At 43.2% G+C, this 17,308-nt stretch overlaps 1 protein-coding gene across 2 annotated transcripts in view; it reads left to right on the forward strand.

Annotated features, from left to right (window-relative positions):
* The window catches only part of DOP1A (DOP1 leucine zipper like protein A), a 1,012,538-nt gene that overhangs the window by 246,931 nt on the left and 748,299 nt on the right, over positions 1–17,308 (forward strand). For both annotated transcript variants that reach the window (XM_078648131.1, XM_078648132.1), the window contains one exon: positions 15,583–15,692. In XM_078648131.1, coding sequence (XP_078504257.1) covers positions 15,583–15,692 — 110 coding nt within the window. The remainder of the gene's footprint in view (positions 1–15,582; positions 15,693–17,308) is intronic.

A 17,308-nucleotide genomic window follows, 5' to 3' on the forward strand; every position in this document is an offset into this window, starting at 1 on the left:
CCTCCATCAAAGGAAGGCTAGTTAAAGGGTTCTCAGACAACATCACAGCCATGGGATTCTGCAACAAACGGGGCGGAATGGAGTTGTGGACTCTTTGTTAAGAGGCCCTGTGTCTCTGGACATGGCTGGAACTGCAGGGCATATCCCTGGTGGTTCAACACCTGGTAGGTTCCCTGAATGCTAGGATGGACTAACTCAGCCGTCGCTACCTAGCGCATCATGAATGGCATCTCCATCTGGAGGTGGCGTAAGGTCTCTTTAAGTAGTAGGGAGAGCCTTGATTAGATCTGTTTGCCTCCGCAGAGAATATGCAATGTCAGCAGTTTTGCGCGCTGAAGTTTCCAAGGCGCCGCTCACTCGGAGACCCTTTTTATCTTGAGTGAAGCTCAGGCCTCTTGTACGCCTTTCCGCCCATACCACTCCTGCCCAGAGTTCTCAACAAGAACAGGAACGACCGGGCCCAGTCATCCTTGTGACTCCGGATGGGCATGCAGAGTTTGGTATTTTCGATTTTCTGCAGATGAGCACCGATCCTCAGATCAGGCCACCTATTCAATATACGTGATCTAGACGTAGATTCCTGTCTGACCCACCCATTCTTCCCACTCTGCGAAAAAGCTTCTAGGGTCAGGGCTGTTCCCTTTCAGGGCTCTGGTTTCTTAAAAACACACCAATGTCAGTACTCTTTATGGCTCCGCGTTTCTGGTGTGAAAAGTTGTGAAAAGTAACTGACTTCAGCGCGCCGAGGTGGCACCTATATAGGTGATGTGATCATCACATCTAGCATGGACGATGCAAACAGAGGGATCCCTTGAGCACAGTAACCTGGTGTAAAGTTGTTGGCACAGGCCTACCAGGGTTGACTCACCATGAGCATCGCTGGAAAGATTTTAAAACCTGACCCAAGCAAGTTCTTTTGAGCGAATATGGGCCAAAGATGGTACATGTTTAAGTAGACAAAGATTTTTTCCCGGTTTAGGATGTCATGTTGACCTTTGATATTATATAGAGGGGTTAGCACTATCTCCCGGGTGCCCATGTGATGGAAATCAAAAATCCCATCTCAGGGGTTTGCACTAACACCTGATCCTTTAAAGCAGCATGAAAAAATTGGCACAGAATCTGTAATCAAGAGAAACATATTTATTAAATTACAACAAGTGAGGCCATGTCACACAGAAGCCGCAGCACTCTGTATGAGATGGTCTGAGGACTGAAGGCCACAGTATCTCTTATATACCCTCACAGGGGCTAAAAAAGGGCAGTACAAGTGCACATAAGAAGAGTTACACACATAGATGGTCATACAGAAAATGCACAGTCGACAAGTAGGAGGAGCTAACAGTTTTGCCAATGCTAGCAAGCACATCCTGACAGTTACAGAATATTAGCAGCTGCAAGCACAACTGAGCATGTGCAAAGTAGAAGGAAGAGGCTAAATATACCAAGCAGAGAACAGCAAGATAGGACTGAGTACATGGTGAGCACATGGCCATCTAAAATGGCTGCCAAATACAAAATGGATTCCATAGAAAGACAAGATAGTCTCTAAATACAGGATGTCTTCTGCTAATGCTTAATCTAATCGCTGCTAAATTACGACAGACGACCCTTTCAGCATTAGCTGAAGACATTCCCATGATCCAGTAAGAACATAGAAAATATTTGTACATTCAATTTCACAATTTATCAATATCCTAATTCATTGCTAGGGGAGCATTTTCCAGTCTAAACATTTCACTAAGGGTATCAGCAGGAATCCAAGAAAAACGGGCATTGGATCATAATAAACATACAGACAGTAGGAGAAAGCAATGGCCACTATTATAAACAGAATTATCATTTTTCTTGGCCTAAGCTAAAGCAAATCCTAAAATCATCTAGTAGACATTTTCAGGGCTCCTATGCATTTCAGTGACTATTCATTTTAAATTTCAGAATAGCTAACAGCTCATATCTAATAAAAACATTTTCCAATTGACTGTTACATTTTCCTTTTATGAGGGCTAGAACATCAAGCATATCTGGGACCAGGAGGACCACACAGGGCCATAGGAATTAGGACCAAGAGCTGTAAAGGACTGCTCTTCAAAAATGGGACAACTAAAAGGGATACATTATTGACAAAAAGAAGAAGTCCTTTGGGAAATTGAAGCCGTTGTACAACCAACCAGAGGGGGAGTCTTCTCCCTGTGTCCGTTTGAGCCTCACAGGCAGGCTCTTTGTTGTTTCCACGGTGGAGCTGCACAACTCGCAACTCAAGAATCACAGTCCAGTTTCAAGGAAAAAAGTCTCTTCTTTCAGGATAGGGCAGTCACCCAACAGGCAAATGCTCTTAGCGATCCTGTCCAGTGTCTCAAACAGTGCACCACTTCTCTTCACTTCAATCTAACAGGCACCAGAGACACAGCACTTGAACCCTAATCTCAAGTCCTTCCCTAACTCCTATATTGCTCTGCTGGCGCACTGCTCATTCGTTGGGGCTACACATTTGCATCCAGTGTACCCAGGTATCTCTTGACCAACAAACAAAGGTGCAAACTTGTATTCACTTTAGGACCAGAAATCAGAGGCCTGATTCTAGGATCTCTGAAGCAACCCTTGTTTCAGAAGGGGTCACCTCAAGCAAAACCTCCTTGCCATTCTGGTCGGTCTGTGACTCTCAGCTGGGCATGATCCACGATTTCTCCTTTCTGATTTGTGACCCCGTCTTTCGCTCAAAACAGTGGCAGGGGTACACACTTAATCACAGGGCTTCCGCCTTCACTGAGGTCCTAGTTGCCAGCAATGCTTGTGCTGGTTACCTTCACTTTGGCTTCAATCTGCACTGGTGCTGACGCTGACTCCCCAGGCTGAATCTGATGTCCGGGCCCCTCTGGTAGTGGTTTGTACAGCAGCAAATATCTATTGGTGGACAGAACAAATTGTCTTTAGACAAGGCACAGAAACAGTCTATCAACAGAGTGTTAGAAAATACTTCCTAGTCTTGGGATGCCCCATATATTAGCAAGGCACCCAAGAACCACTTCCATCTATCTATGTGAGAGTAAAGAAAAACACAGGCTGGACCTATTGGCAAGTATACAAAAAACAATTCATTGCAGGGGATTTGCAAGCAGGTGTCCTGCAATCTTCAAAGGAGTGGCCATACACCATGGGACTATAGTGATCTAAAACAAAATACTGTCATTGTCATAGAGTACAAAGACAAAAGGTAGTAGGTAAAACAGCACCTCTAGCCTCTTCAATTGGGTTTCCATGTGAGAGCATACCCTCATCCATCTAAAGGTAGACAACTACATAATGGATGTCTTCACACATAGTGGCATTGTCTAAGGGGGCAAGCACACTTTCCTCAATTATTAAGTGCAGGTGTTCCTAAATTCCTTATCTAGAACACCTCAAAAAGAGAAATCACATAATACAGATTATCAGGGACATGTAGACTAATTGTGCGTCAGGTGGACTATACAATACAAAAGCTAATAGCAATGTAGAAACAACAGACAAGAACTAGAGGTCTGGTATTTCTATGATTAGGACACATCTGATCCCACCAAAAATTAAAGCAGCAGGGAAAAAAGAACTAAAAACCAAATTAGAATAGGCATTTAAATTTGTCATACTAAATACTCGTGAAAGTATCTCCTATTGAGGTGGACAACTGATCTTACTATAATCTATCACTACCCTAACAGTCAGACTAGAAAACATCAGAGTAGGCCTGAAGAAATTTTGAAAACCAGTTTGGTCATACAAAAGGGAATTACACATATTATAGAGGAACCTGATACATCACTGTAGTCTGGAAATGTAAACCTCTAAATGGTGAAAGAAAAACGAAAAAGAAAATAGGACTAGAACACAGCTAAAATCCCCAAAAACTAGGCACAATGTGACATCAATCAGGGGAGAAGCAGCAAAAGAAAAATCTATAGGAAGGACAAAAAATGACTTGGGTGACAATCAAGTTTGTGACATAATGCCAAGAGCATGGGTGATACAAAAAAGTCAAAAATAGTACACATATTATAACTCTACCGCTGGCCACTACACCATCTACGGTAATCTCAGCTAGTGATCCCATTCCTTCCTTTCTCGGGGAAAATGAAACCTGGTTTCCTTTTAAGACAGAACATCATTTAACTAATACTATATAGAAATTAGGTCACCTTGCATAAGAGTCACAGATCTATAATTGCTTCCTTAGGTCCAATCAAGGAAATATAAATGTGAGGCTGCCTTTTCCTTAAGGGAAAAGAGCAGTAACGACTAAAGGTGGCACACTTTGCTGTATATATTATAACCACATAGGCATGCACTTGGTGAAGTGCTGTCTGTTCTTGCTCACAATATAACAATATCATATATCATAATTTAGTATCAGCAAGTTTTACTACTTAACAAGTTTTAACCACTGTTGCTCAAAGGATATACATAGTCATGTCATCCCTTCACAACACAGCAAAACTTACAAAAGCAACAACATGGATCACAAACATACATAATATAGGACATGTCATGCCAAGCCATCAGATATACTTTGCTGTATACCTAAGCACAGAAAAACACAATAGCATGCAACACCATTTCATGCACTTTCTGCACAATAAACACTCCAATAACATTAAAAAAAAACCATTTGGGCCCATTTTAATTTTGTCAGACTTATACCTAAATAACACCTTCTTTTAATCCATCCTCACCCTTTTGACAGCAGATCAAGCAGTCAGTGAAGATCAGCTTGTCAAATATAACTTACTGTGTCGCGTCAGACACACAGGAAAAGCAGGGAAAATTCATGGAAGAAATGCAAAAAACATGAAAATGCACAAATAATTCATTTCAAAGAAGTCATGAAAACACATCTTTGTTTCATCATACAGCCAATACTTCACATATCACGCAAAATCTCAAGTAGAACCACCCAGTTTTTGTAACTGTACAAAATATCTTAAGCAAAAACTCTTTCACAGCCTCTGCGTGTCCCTTACACCAACCCCCCAGTTTAGGCCCTGCTGTTTATAAAAAGCCGTGTCAGGAATGCACTCTTCAAATGTCGACGTGAATGGCTCCTTTGCGTGACGCTTTTCCAAGCAATCATTTCACCATTTGTTGTCACATACTCCTAAGCCCCCACCACACTGACGTAAAGGTCAAAATCTGGCTGGAGCACCAAGCTTTCTTGTAACCTCCCTGTGAAACTGACAAAGACAATAAGTCTCTGCAAGTCTGTGCAATAATCAACCCTATTTAAAAAAAGACATTTTAAATATATTACTTCTTTTAGAGAACTACAATTTATTTATTCTCAGAGCCTGTGAATAATTTATGGAACATAACACACCATACCAGCTTCAGAATAAATGTGTGTCACTGTGCCATGCAATGCTACACATTTTATCAACCTTAAATGAATGAATGGCTCAGTAGGCCAGGCTGAAGTCAAAAACTTTCAACCCTGATATTAAACATAAGCCTCTGCGCTGGGCACATTAACTCACTAAGCTATGAAAAAGCAAACGTGCACATTTGTATTATACTTGAATGTATGCATTCACTGAAGCCTAAGGCATTATAAAACTAGTTTAAATGGCAAGAAAGCCTTTTAAAATGGTCTATTTAACTCAATATCGTTTTTGCAATTTGAGGTACTTAAAAATAAATAACATATACTTGTGTTACATATTAATCATCCTCAGATTGTTCTGTACAGATTGCAGAAATCGGACTTAGACATATCTCATGTAAATCTTTAAAAAAAATGACTTCTTACGCCTGCGCCAAGTGAAGGTCCCATACATAAATGTCCTCATTATGCAGTACTGCACAACTTAAATTAAATTATAATGCTAGGAGGTCACAGTATGAGTATTAAGCTTTATGAATATCAAAAAACGATTTTAAAAAGCACTTCTTTTTTTCCCAAAAATTTTTTTTTATGTCATAATTAAAAAATTACTCTCCATATTTCGTTTTTGTAATAATCCTATATCTTAAAACCAAGCTGCATCCCTATTCTAAATCTGCCCCTTGCTTATGTTTTTAGAGCAACTATTCACAAGCCTAAGTACATAAGCTCGTCAACTTCGTGCTACTTTTGTTTGAAAAGGACAAAGATTTTAGCAACAGAGCCAGACATGTGCTGACGAGAAAAATGCTAAAAGAGAAGGAAAACCGAAATTGAAATGTCTGTCTGTGATACAAATAATTAACCTTATTTTTGTAAACCTTGCTTCCAAAATAACACTCTGAGATGCAAAGTTGCACGTTTAACTAAGGAAGAAGTCCTGGCTAAATAAACGAGGCCTGCGAAAATAACAGCTGTGCCCTTGACGGCAGGCCCTACCCAGTGTTAAATTTCCTGGAGGCAGCCTTACTAAAAACAGACATTCCAAGCTTTGAAATGCGTGTTTAAGAATACACATTTCGAGTGCAAAAAAAACTCCCTCCAGCTAAACTGTTTTGCCTGTAAGCATCTTAATGCAATGTATATCAAGTAAACATGCTATGAGTGTGTTGTCTACAAAAACACACCATTTCATTTTTCTGCTGTAGGCCTTTAATATTCCTAGTGAATAAGAATTTTAAGTTTATCCCTTAAACATTTAACAATTGTACATGTGCGCTATTCCTTACCCTATAACTTTAAAGAGCAACATATAGTTATGTTAGCACATCACATAGGTCACTCCTGAATTTCTATCGAATTTTTATCCAATATTAATTAATCTAACATTATGTTTAACAGACTGAAAACATCAAAAATAACCACAAAAATACATATGAGCTCAGTTCAGACATAAACAGAAAGGGGTAAAACAGAAAAGACACACAATACAGCGCGCTTTAGCCATGTTTCATAAATAGCGACGACGCAATGTACAAGCAAAAGTTACATGAATGGGAAAAAAACCACAAACCAGCTAGACATTTAAACACACCTTTTAAACCATGGGTCAACACTAAAGCCAGAAACAAAAGACAGCTCACAGACTGCATCCAAACCACCTATGTAAATCCCAGTTGTAAGTCATATTTACAAGGAGAAACCCTATTCTCAACAGTATTCTAAAAACTGAAGTAGAAATACTTTCAATTCACTAATTCAGGCTGGCAGAACACCAAAAACCGCTCTGCATATCTTCATACATAAAATTCGACAGAACAAAGGATCCTCATATGTATTATGGGCATATTTAAATTCCCTGGGGAAAAATTTCACCAAGGAAGAAATATGTTTTCATACCTAAAACCTATTTTAAGTTTTCCCTCTAGGGGAAGCCGGCTAATTCAATTCATATCTCACTATGGTACCTCTCATAAAACTACACATTTTACATGTGAGTTTGGAACAGGCATGCAAACAAACATAATGCAAAATATGCATTATCATAATCTGAAATGGCACTTAATCATTGCGCCGCTCATAACCATAAATGGAGAAACATCTCCACATTACCTGCCTACATGTGTTGCAACGCATATATCACATAATCCATATCATAAATATGATCGATCATCCATACATATCCATATCCATATCCATAAGCCACAGCAAGCGTATCCTAAAACTGCCTTGCGAGTCACTGGCTACCATAAGCTCACAGTAATTACCATAAAATGGTTCTTACCAAGCACGAGCGTCCAGGTTCTATCTGCCAAGTTTTGAATGACCTAACAGTCTTTTCTTTTAAAATATTCACGCCAGAAATGTTCTCAGTCAGGGGTGCCATCATGTGGAGGATCAAAAATCAGTAAGATCAGAAGTAGACTGGGCTACAGAGACTAAGAACCCCCAGAATTGGTACCTCCTTTAGTAGAATCCTGCCTTGTCTTCCTCAGTAAACTTCTGTCTCCTGACCGCTCCTTCAGATAGTCACCGCTCTGATGAGCCCCAAGTTGGCGCGCCAAATGATGGAAATCAAAAATCCCATCTCAGGGGTTTGCACTAACACCTGATCCTTTAAAGCAGCATGAAAAAATTGGCACAGAATCTGTAATCAAGAGAAACATATTTATTAAATTACAACAAGTGAGGCCATGTCACACAGAAGCCGCAGCACTCTGTATGAGATGGTCTGAGGACTGAAGGCCACAGTATCTCTTATATACCCTCACAGGGGCTAAAAAAGGGCAGTACAAGTGCACATAAGAAGAGTTACACACATAGATGGTCATACAGAAAATGCACAGTCGACAAGTAGGAGGAGCTAACAGTTTTGCCAATGCTAGCAAGCACATCCTGACAGTTACAGAATATTAGCAGCTGCAAGCACAACTGAGCATGTGCAAAGTAGAAGGAAGAGGCTAAATATACCAAGCAGAGAACAGCAAGATAGGACTGAGTACATGGTGAGCACATGGCCATCTAAAATGGCTGCCAAATACAAAATGGATTCCATAGAAAGACAAGATAGTCTCTAAATACAGGATGTCTTCTGCTAATGCTTAATCTAATCGCTGCTAAATTACGACACATGCTTGCCTTTGAGTGGGTTGTTTCCAGTGTTGTGGCCTGGTGTGCCGGGGAAGCATTGATTGGGTTGATACCCAAGGTTCCCGATGTTGTAGACACATTTTGGGTGGGTCCAGGGTTTGACCAAATGCTGGGCTGGCAGTTTGGGGATGTGTTTATATTATATGGGGCCTTGCTAGGTTACCTACTGGAGTCTGTGCATGGCTCGTGGATTAATGTGGCTTGGGGGCTTGCACCACTCTTTCGTTGTTTGTCGGTTGAAAAGGAGTTGTCTTGGAGGCTGAGCTTACTTCAGCGAGATTTTCATTTCTTTGTTATCCACTGTGAGATGGGTTGTCTTAACCTCTTCGATGGCTCAGGACGGCCCCCTTTTCCGTCCAACGTCACGGTGGGCGTGGGCTGAGGACGGCCGAGGGCCGTCCGAATCCAGCCCACTTATTAACCCCTCCCATGCTCATGACGAGCTCAGCTCGTGATGACTGTTGGAACGCTCACACGAGGGGCTAATTCCCCTGCTGTGCCGAACGTTCCATTAAACGGGCGTGGTCGTGACGAGCTCAGCTCATCATGAGCACATGAGAACCGTGGCTCATGACGAACTGAGCTCGTCATGAGCACCAGAGCGCTGTGCGCGCCCTCCCTCCCCCCACACAGCAGGGGAATGTGCCCCGCAGCCAAGGGGTTAATTCACCGGCACAGTGGGAGAATTCGCGCAGCGCCGAAGGGGTTAAGGGCTGGTCTTGTTAAAGGAAGTTTTTTCATGTTGTTAGTGCCTGCCTTGGTGGTGATTATTGGGTACAACTGAGTAGAGTCGCATTCTGCAGGTGGGTCCCGATTTTTAGTGGTTATCAGAGACGCCACTCTTTTGGCCTATTTGGCCCTTTTATGCTGTTTCTTTAATGTTTTCTTCGTTCTCCTGGAGAGTGACGCACCAGACTCTGATGAGCTAGGAGGTTCCTCCTTTATGTCTACTTTTAGCTGGTCTCTAGGCCTCTAGGTCTCTAGGGCTACTGTTATGAGGTAGTTGATTTTGCGGGGACATTGTGCTTTTAGTGTGGGGATTTAACTAAGGGCTATCTCTTATGTTTACTGTTCAGATGAGGTGTGGCCTTTGTGTCTTCAGTTGCTGTTTTTTTATCAACGTGTTCGGAGGGCATGTTGTCCGTGAAGGGGATCGGTTTTACATTTGACTATGACAATGAGTTCTGTTAGGACCTCTGGGAGTCTGGCCAATTTGTCGATGATGGATGCGCCTGAGAAGAGTACAGCCTGTCTTCGAGAATGCCTTGAATTTTGATGTCCATTTGGTCTATCTAGCCGCTCAGATCTGAGGTGCGATCAACTGTAAGAGGTCAATCTGGAGTTCCATTTTGGTGGGCTGCCATATCCGTGCTCTGGCCGTTGTGTTTTGTGCTGCACAAATGGAAGTCAGTTGCAGGTTTGCGGTCCCATTGATGTCTTGGGTGTCGGAGGAAGATTGTCTGTTTGTGTGCGGTGTTCTGAGCAGCTTTGGCTTAAGCTTCAGTGTTTTTTCAATCTTGGATCACAAATTATGGTCAAAGGATGCGGAGAGGTTGCCCAGGCCATAATTGTGCTTGGTGGTATCTATCATAGTCAATCTTGGGCTGATCAGATCAGGAGAAGTAGACAGAAGTATGGGCGAGTTGGGCTGGTGTCTTTTTTGTGGTAATTACTCTGCAAACTTCTTGCTGGAACATCAAAGTTAAGTGGGTTGTCGGGTATTATTTGTACCTGCTTTAGGGGTTCTTGGTCCGGGGGGAGAGGGTGGGGGGTTTACGTTTTTATCGGGCAATGCTGATAGAGATGATTAGTACTCCCTGGAGACCCATGCAGCCTTACCTGCATTTCCCTGCTAGAGCTCTTCGAACTCTGTGTCAGATTCTTACTTGAACAGTCATTAGGCAGCATCACCTTTTGCTGCCTATGTTGGTTAAGGAGTTTGCTGAGGAATTTTTGGAGAATAAGTTACCAAAGACATAAGGGTCCTGAAAATGCTGCATAATAAGGCCTCTTGCTGTAATATTAGGGGGTGACTTGGAGGATGTGCGTTCCTGGCTGGAAGGCAGGTGTTGCCAACTTTTCGCAATTCTAAAGGCTGCTAGGGGGCATCTATTGTGACTTGCAGCAAATTATGTAGGTTGATGTAGATAATGTGAGTACTGAGAGGGCAAGAGTTGACTCCTGCTAACTGTGTGCAGGCTTGGTGTGGACGAGGTTGTATCTGGGTCATGGCTCTTTTTTACTTTCTCCTTCCATAACAATGGTGACTGGTGCGTCAATTGGTGAGGCAGGGGAGCACACCGAGAGAGACAAACCACGTTGGAGCCTGGTCCTACCATCTCTGCCACCCTCCGGCTCAACCGTGTGGCTGCTGTGTTAGTACTGCATCCATGCCTCACATCCACGCCTCGCCATGATCCCCCGGGTCTTACTGGTGACAGCAGACCTGGCAGGCCCAGAACGGAACTGAAAGTGAGCTGCTGAGAGCGCGGTGCAGTGCAATTGATATGGTGAACAGGGGCGTGAGGTTGGTGCTGCGGCCTGGCTATTGCAGGGCTTGTGGGGAAGGAGCTGCTGGAGTGGGCCTGTCACACCTTTACCATCTTGTAGCAGCCCTCAGTGCTGTTCTGGCATCCCTGGAGGTTTTGCCGCTGCCTTCTCACCGGAATTACAGAAGCCGGTGCTGCTGTGCCATGGCAGGCAGGCCAGCCATGCCTAAAGCTGGCCAAGTCGCTTCGGCCCTGTACGTCTGCTGTTCCCCACATGGGTATAAGAGTGGATTCGGGAGACTCTGCACAGCGGCTGATGTCAAGGTATCAACGTCTCCTCACATTTACTCTGTACTGAGGTGCTCAGCTGTTCTCATCGACTACTTAGATGGTGTCGTTGGGAATGTATGACCTCCTGCGCCGCCCACCTCTCTCCTTCCAGATGGGCCAGCTTCCCACTCCCCGGCACACCTGAATCGGGCTCCCAACCCGTGGGTCAAACGGGATTCAAGCTGGGCCCAGGTGGCCGCGGGCCAGCAATAGCAAATGGAACCGCAGCAGAAGTATCAATGCTCGTGGCAGCTCGGGCGGGCAGACAGTGTCTCTGAAGCACTTGTGGGTCAAACAGCATCTGTTTGTACTAGCTTCTCAAGACTTTAGGATGTTTGGTTCATTGTTATACCGCGCTAGGCATGTCTTCTTCCATCCATTTCCTCCTGTATTAGTTACACGTGTCTCCTTTGCTGGAATGCCTAGCGCCACATTAGTTTCAAGTGTAGGGCCATTGGGATGATCTAGTATTGATCGGCCGGTGCACTTGTAGCTCCCTGTAGTGGTTGAACACCTGCAACCTGTTCCAGGGGTGGCCATTCCTCAGCTCTGTTCTGCAGAGGACTGGCACATCGGACGCCTCCCTTAAGTGATGGGGGACCCATCTTCAGGATCTGAATGTTCAAGACCTATGGCAGCCCGTACAGCAGGGTCTCCATTTTAATTACTTGGAACTTCTAGCCATCCATATAGGATTGAAGGCTTTCCTACCTCACCTGATAGGGGGGTACACGCTCACCACAACTCTCGCTGTTATCCTAAGCATTTGGCGGAGGACTGTCTGTCACAAAATTCATTTGCTAGCCAAGTACCTTCCAGGAATGGACAACAACTTTTCCGATCTTCTCAGCAGGGTACGGCAAAAAGTCCCTGAGTGGGAGCTCCACCTGTATGTGCTCTTTTGCTTCTTCCGCAGGTGAGACTTTCCAGAAGTAGCTGTTTATACTGGGTTAGTGGTATTTGGCTAGGTTATGGCGCCTCAGAGGAATGTACACCTTGCTATTACTCGCATGATTGCTAGTATAAGATACGGTGCTACAAGGAAAAGAGAACCACTTTTACTCTTCTGGTTTGGCCGGAGCCACAAAATGTATAATACTCCTTAGCACACGTTAGGTAGAGTTGCGAAAGTTCACATGTGTTTCCACCATACATCAGTCATACAGTTAACAATAATTTCAGTTCCTTGTATTCAGGTTTGATGATGCTGTAGTTTATTTCTGGAGACGTCACAGCCGACACGTGTTTCGTCGTTGAGGGAATGTAACCCACGACTTTTTCTAGGCTATTCTCCAAATTGTCGGTTTCTATTTGTTGAGGTGATAATTCCAACCCTCAGTGGGGTTCTGCTTGGGGACTTTGTTTCTGGTTATCTCAATCGTATTTACCGGTGTGCCGGTCGATGTATCACAAGCTGTTTTCAGTTCATTGTATATCCTGGATTATAGTCCCGCTGCCAATCCTTATCGTGCAGTCTCTCGCACGATAAGGATTGGCAGCGTGGGTTACATTCCCTCAACGACGAAACACGTGTCGGCTGTGACGTCTCCAGAAATTTCGCAACTCTACCTAACGTGTGCTAAGGAGTATTATACTTTCCAGAAGTAGACCTGTTCGTAATCGGAGAAAGCACCAAATGCCCAAACTACGCCTTCAGGTTCCTACATCCGCAGTCCATGGACAATGCACTTTTGATAAGGAGGTCAGGGATATTTGCCCATGCTGTTCGACCTCTCCCTTCCTATTGTGGTACCCAAGCTTCGGCAGTTGTCCCTTATACTCATCCTGGTGGCTCCCACATGGGTTCGCCAGTTATGGTTCACAACTCTGCTCGAAGTCTCTCTCATTCCACATGAGAGGCTCCCCAACAAGCCAGATGTTCTTGCACATAATAATGGAAAAATCAGGGACCCAGATCCGGGCACGGTGAAACTTATGATCTGGCTCCTGAGGTCATAGAATTTGGATACCTCAACCTTTCTCCAGATCACATGAGTATTCTTAAGGAAACATGTAGACCTACCACCTGGGCCTACTATGCGACAAAGTCAAAAAGATTTGTACTGTCACAAAAAACAAGCTGATCCTTTTGAAGCCACATTGCAGGACATTGCTACGTATTACATCAGCTGGTTTCTGGTCAGCCTTCACATACATATGTCTTCGATTGGTTGCTGTGGCTGCCTACCTTTAGAATAGACTGCACATCCCTCTCTTCAGGATTCCAGTCATTAAAGCATTTATAGAGGGTCTCAAAAGGGTTGTTCCTCCTCGGGTTCCTCTGGCCCGACGTGGAACAAGGCTCTTGGGCGCTTTGTTTGAACCCTTCCACTCCTGCCCCCTTCAGTTCCTCTCTTGGAAGGTGGCATTCCTTAATGCTATCACTTCACTCAGGGGTGCCAGTGAGCTACAGGGAATTTTTCTCCCTAAGATGGTTTCTACCTTCCACCCTAACCAACCTATTGAACTTCCTATCTTTTTCCCCCAACCTGATTCTGTTGCAGAACGGACTCTTCATACTTTGGACGTAAAGCGAGTCATCAAGTATTGCACTGATAGAACTAAATCATTTAGATAAACACAGCAACTTTTTGTCACTTTCTCCAAATCCAACAAAGGGAAGACTCTATCCAAGTCAAGCATTGCTAGATGGATTGTTAAATACATCCAAACATTCTATGTTCATGCTAAGAAGACTCTGACCAGTCTTCCGAGCACCCACTCTGCACAGTAGAATACTGCCTCTATGGCCTTCCTGGAGAACATCCCAATAGCTGACATATGTGAAGCAGCTACTTGGTCCACACCTCACACTTTCACAAAACATTACTTTGTGGGTGTACCAGCTCACACAACAAGCTAATGTTGGCCAAGTAGTACTTTGTATAATTTTTCAATCTACTACAACATCCACAAGCTAGCCATCGCTTTTTTTGGAGGGCTGATTTACAGTCTTTGCACAGCATGTGTATCTACAGCAACATATGCCTTGAACAGAAAATGTTACTTAACTTGTAAGCATTGTGGCATGTAGTTCTGTAGATTCACATGTGCCCAACCTCCTCACCAGACGCCTGGTTTGTAGTCTCTTTTACTATCTCATTTTCCTCTTTTGCTTAGACATCTCTCTTTACTTTGCTTTGCTTCACATTCCATTCTCACCCACCATGCGGTTGAACAATATAACAATGGAGTCGATGACCATGCATATTACCAGCAAGAGGAGGAGTCACACTGCCTCGTGACTCGAAAGACTTATTAGAAGAAAAACAATTTGCACACATCCGGACCCAACATTAGATGGCAGGAGTATGCAAATGATGTGAATCTACAGCGCTACATGCCACAAACAGATTCTTACAGTGTAAGTAACATTTTCCTTACAAATCATGATCTTGCAGGAGCCATTGATGCACTTTATAAATTCATTGACCCATGCCAGTTGCTTTATAATTCCTCTTGTCTACTCTCTACAATACATTTATGGTACTGCGCTATACTACAAACAGGAGATATATCTCCTTCTGACAAGTGGAGTCCTCTTTAATGCACCATCTATTCATTAGGCATATCCCATGAGCGTATACACAAGACTTGCTTGACACTGTGCTTTTATGTCTCCTATACGCTCTGTTTGGTGTAAACACACTTGCATACATATCTTGCCTTTATTGTAATGCGAATTCACCCTTCTAAACTGTCCACACAGGCTTTTTTTTATTCTTGTTCATTTTAATCATTGAAATTACCACAAATATGTATTTCTGAGAGTTCTAAATGTGTGCTCACCGTGCATGTATTATGAGTTATCTAAAGTCCTAGCAATTTGTGCATCAAACAATGATCAAGTGTCTGAATTAGGTTGAAAATGCAAACCTGTGCCTAATCTGTGTTTTGCATGGGTAGTGCATCTTTGGTTTGAAAGTATTTTCATTAGTAATTCTGATTACGTTTATGTGTATTTTTGTCCTGCACTCAGCACATAGCGGAGTTTTCTGTGAGAGGACAGCATGTACAAAATTGACAATCTAATTACAATCTAAATTTAGGTTTAATAAAAACTGCATGTTTTTATTGAATTGCATGGGGTAGTTGGCTAGATCTCCCAGTGACTTCTCTTATTAAACTTTAAAATGGTCTCTCACTTGCTGACATTACATGGACAACAATATGGTAAGTGGCCAGTACCTTTGTGCAGAAATAAATGATGATACACTGACAAATGTATCATTTATTTATTATGATTTCTTTGTTTGCTTGAAGGCTTCGATAACAATGGCGCTGTTACAGGACCCAGAAGCACACGGCACAGCAATCCTGAGGAACATGCAGCATACTATTTCAGTGCCTTTTCTAAAGATATGCTGGTACAGGTAGGTTTAAAGTCTGTTTGCCAATTTTTCCCAATAATTAAGGAATCCTTGTTTTTAAAGAGCAATAAACGTTTACTGTTTTACACATTTGTTAGACACTTCGCAAGATCCAATAATAGTAAAAATAAATCACAATATTGTTAAAGGCTATTATTGGTGTAAAACTCTACCTCATTTATTTATGTTCTTCATACACTTCCAAACGTACAAAGAGTTTACCACGTGAAGTTCCGCAGATAGTTAAACGAGCAGTAACAAACATTTACAGAAGAAGGCGCCAACAAGTAATTCATTTTAGACTGAATAGTTCAAATGCATTTCTTTTCAAACATTCTGTCATTTACCTGGATTTTTTATTTAATAAAATCAACCAGCCACGCCCTTCGCTTGGACATCACGTACTGTGTCAATTCTGACCTTGCCATAACTGCAAAGGCCTGTCGCAACCTGCCATACCTATCTATGCCACAGATCTACTCAGCCATCAAAAGGTCCAATCAAGAGCCTACGCCTACATCCCTGCCACTGATCTGATAGAACCTGCATTCTCTGTACCTTGGTAGCGTGGCCCGAAACCGGTCCGTCAAGGGCGTAGCCAGAATCCTCCACGACAATTCTTGACGCTGCGACCCATCTTTAGCTGCCTTGCCAGGTACACATTGCGGTCCTCTTACTGATCACTATATAATAGCCACTGCCACTATTCGCGAGGATGTCAACATAACTCGTGTCCAGAAAAGTGCTCTTCATCTTCACTCCATCTAATTCAGTGGCGCTCATCACCTCTCTGCCCTCACACTCAGCCTAACATCAGTGCCACCAGTCCTCACTACACTTCGCCTTCGTCACTTTCCAGGAAGTCAGAATCTGTCGCAAAATAGTCACTTCCGTTCCAAAGCCTTGGTGCCGCCTCATCCGTGCTTTTCTCCGGACCCGACAAGTCTCCAAAATGGTGGAGAGAGAGAGAGTAAATAACAAGAAATTAAGACCGGAACCAGCCTTATCTGAAACGCCCATCAAAGCTAAAGCTGACCTAACAAGCACTTTAGACATGATCCTTAAAACGCTGGCGGAGGTACATGACTTGGCCAAATCCACGAAAGTTAACACTGATACTATGCAATTGGAACTCACAGCGATCAGAGCTGATATGAGCTCTATGAACAAAAGCATTAGTGAGGCAGAACAAAGGATAAGTGACGTAGAAGCTAAAACGTCCCAGTCATGTAAGATCATACAACACCTTCAGAGCACTACTAAAAAACTAAAACGACAAAACGCTGATTTAGAGGATCGTAATAGGAGGGGCAATATTTGAATCTTTGGCGTGCCCGAAAACTCAGAAAAAAAACGCAGAATCTTGCCTAGCCTTTCTGGAAGCATGGATCCCAACTGTCATCGGAATTGATTTCCACCATGGTCTGGAGCTGGACAGAGCCCACAGAATCCTGTCATTTCTTGCCCAAGGGAAAAAAGGCCCTCGCCCCCTGATATGCAAACCTCTCCGATTCCAACACACTGAGGCCATCTTACAATTTGCTAGGAAGAACCATCATATCACATGGGAGGGACATCGCATAATCTTCACGCAGGACTTCTCCAAAGAGACGGTAGAA

This window comes from Lissotriton helveticus, chromosome 6 (genome assembly GCF_964261635.1).
Source record: "Lissotriton helveticus chromosome 6, aLisHel1.1, whole genome shotgun sequence".
Classification (NCBI taxonomy): Eukaryota; Metazoa; Chordata; class Amphibia; order Caudata; family Salamandridae; genus Lissotriton; species Lissotriton helveticus.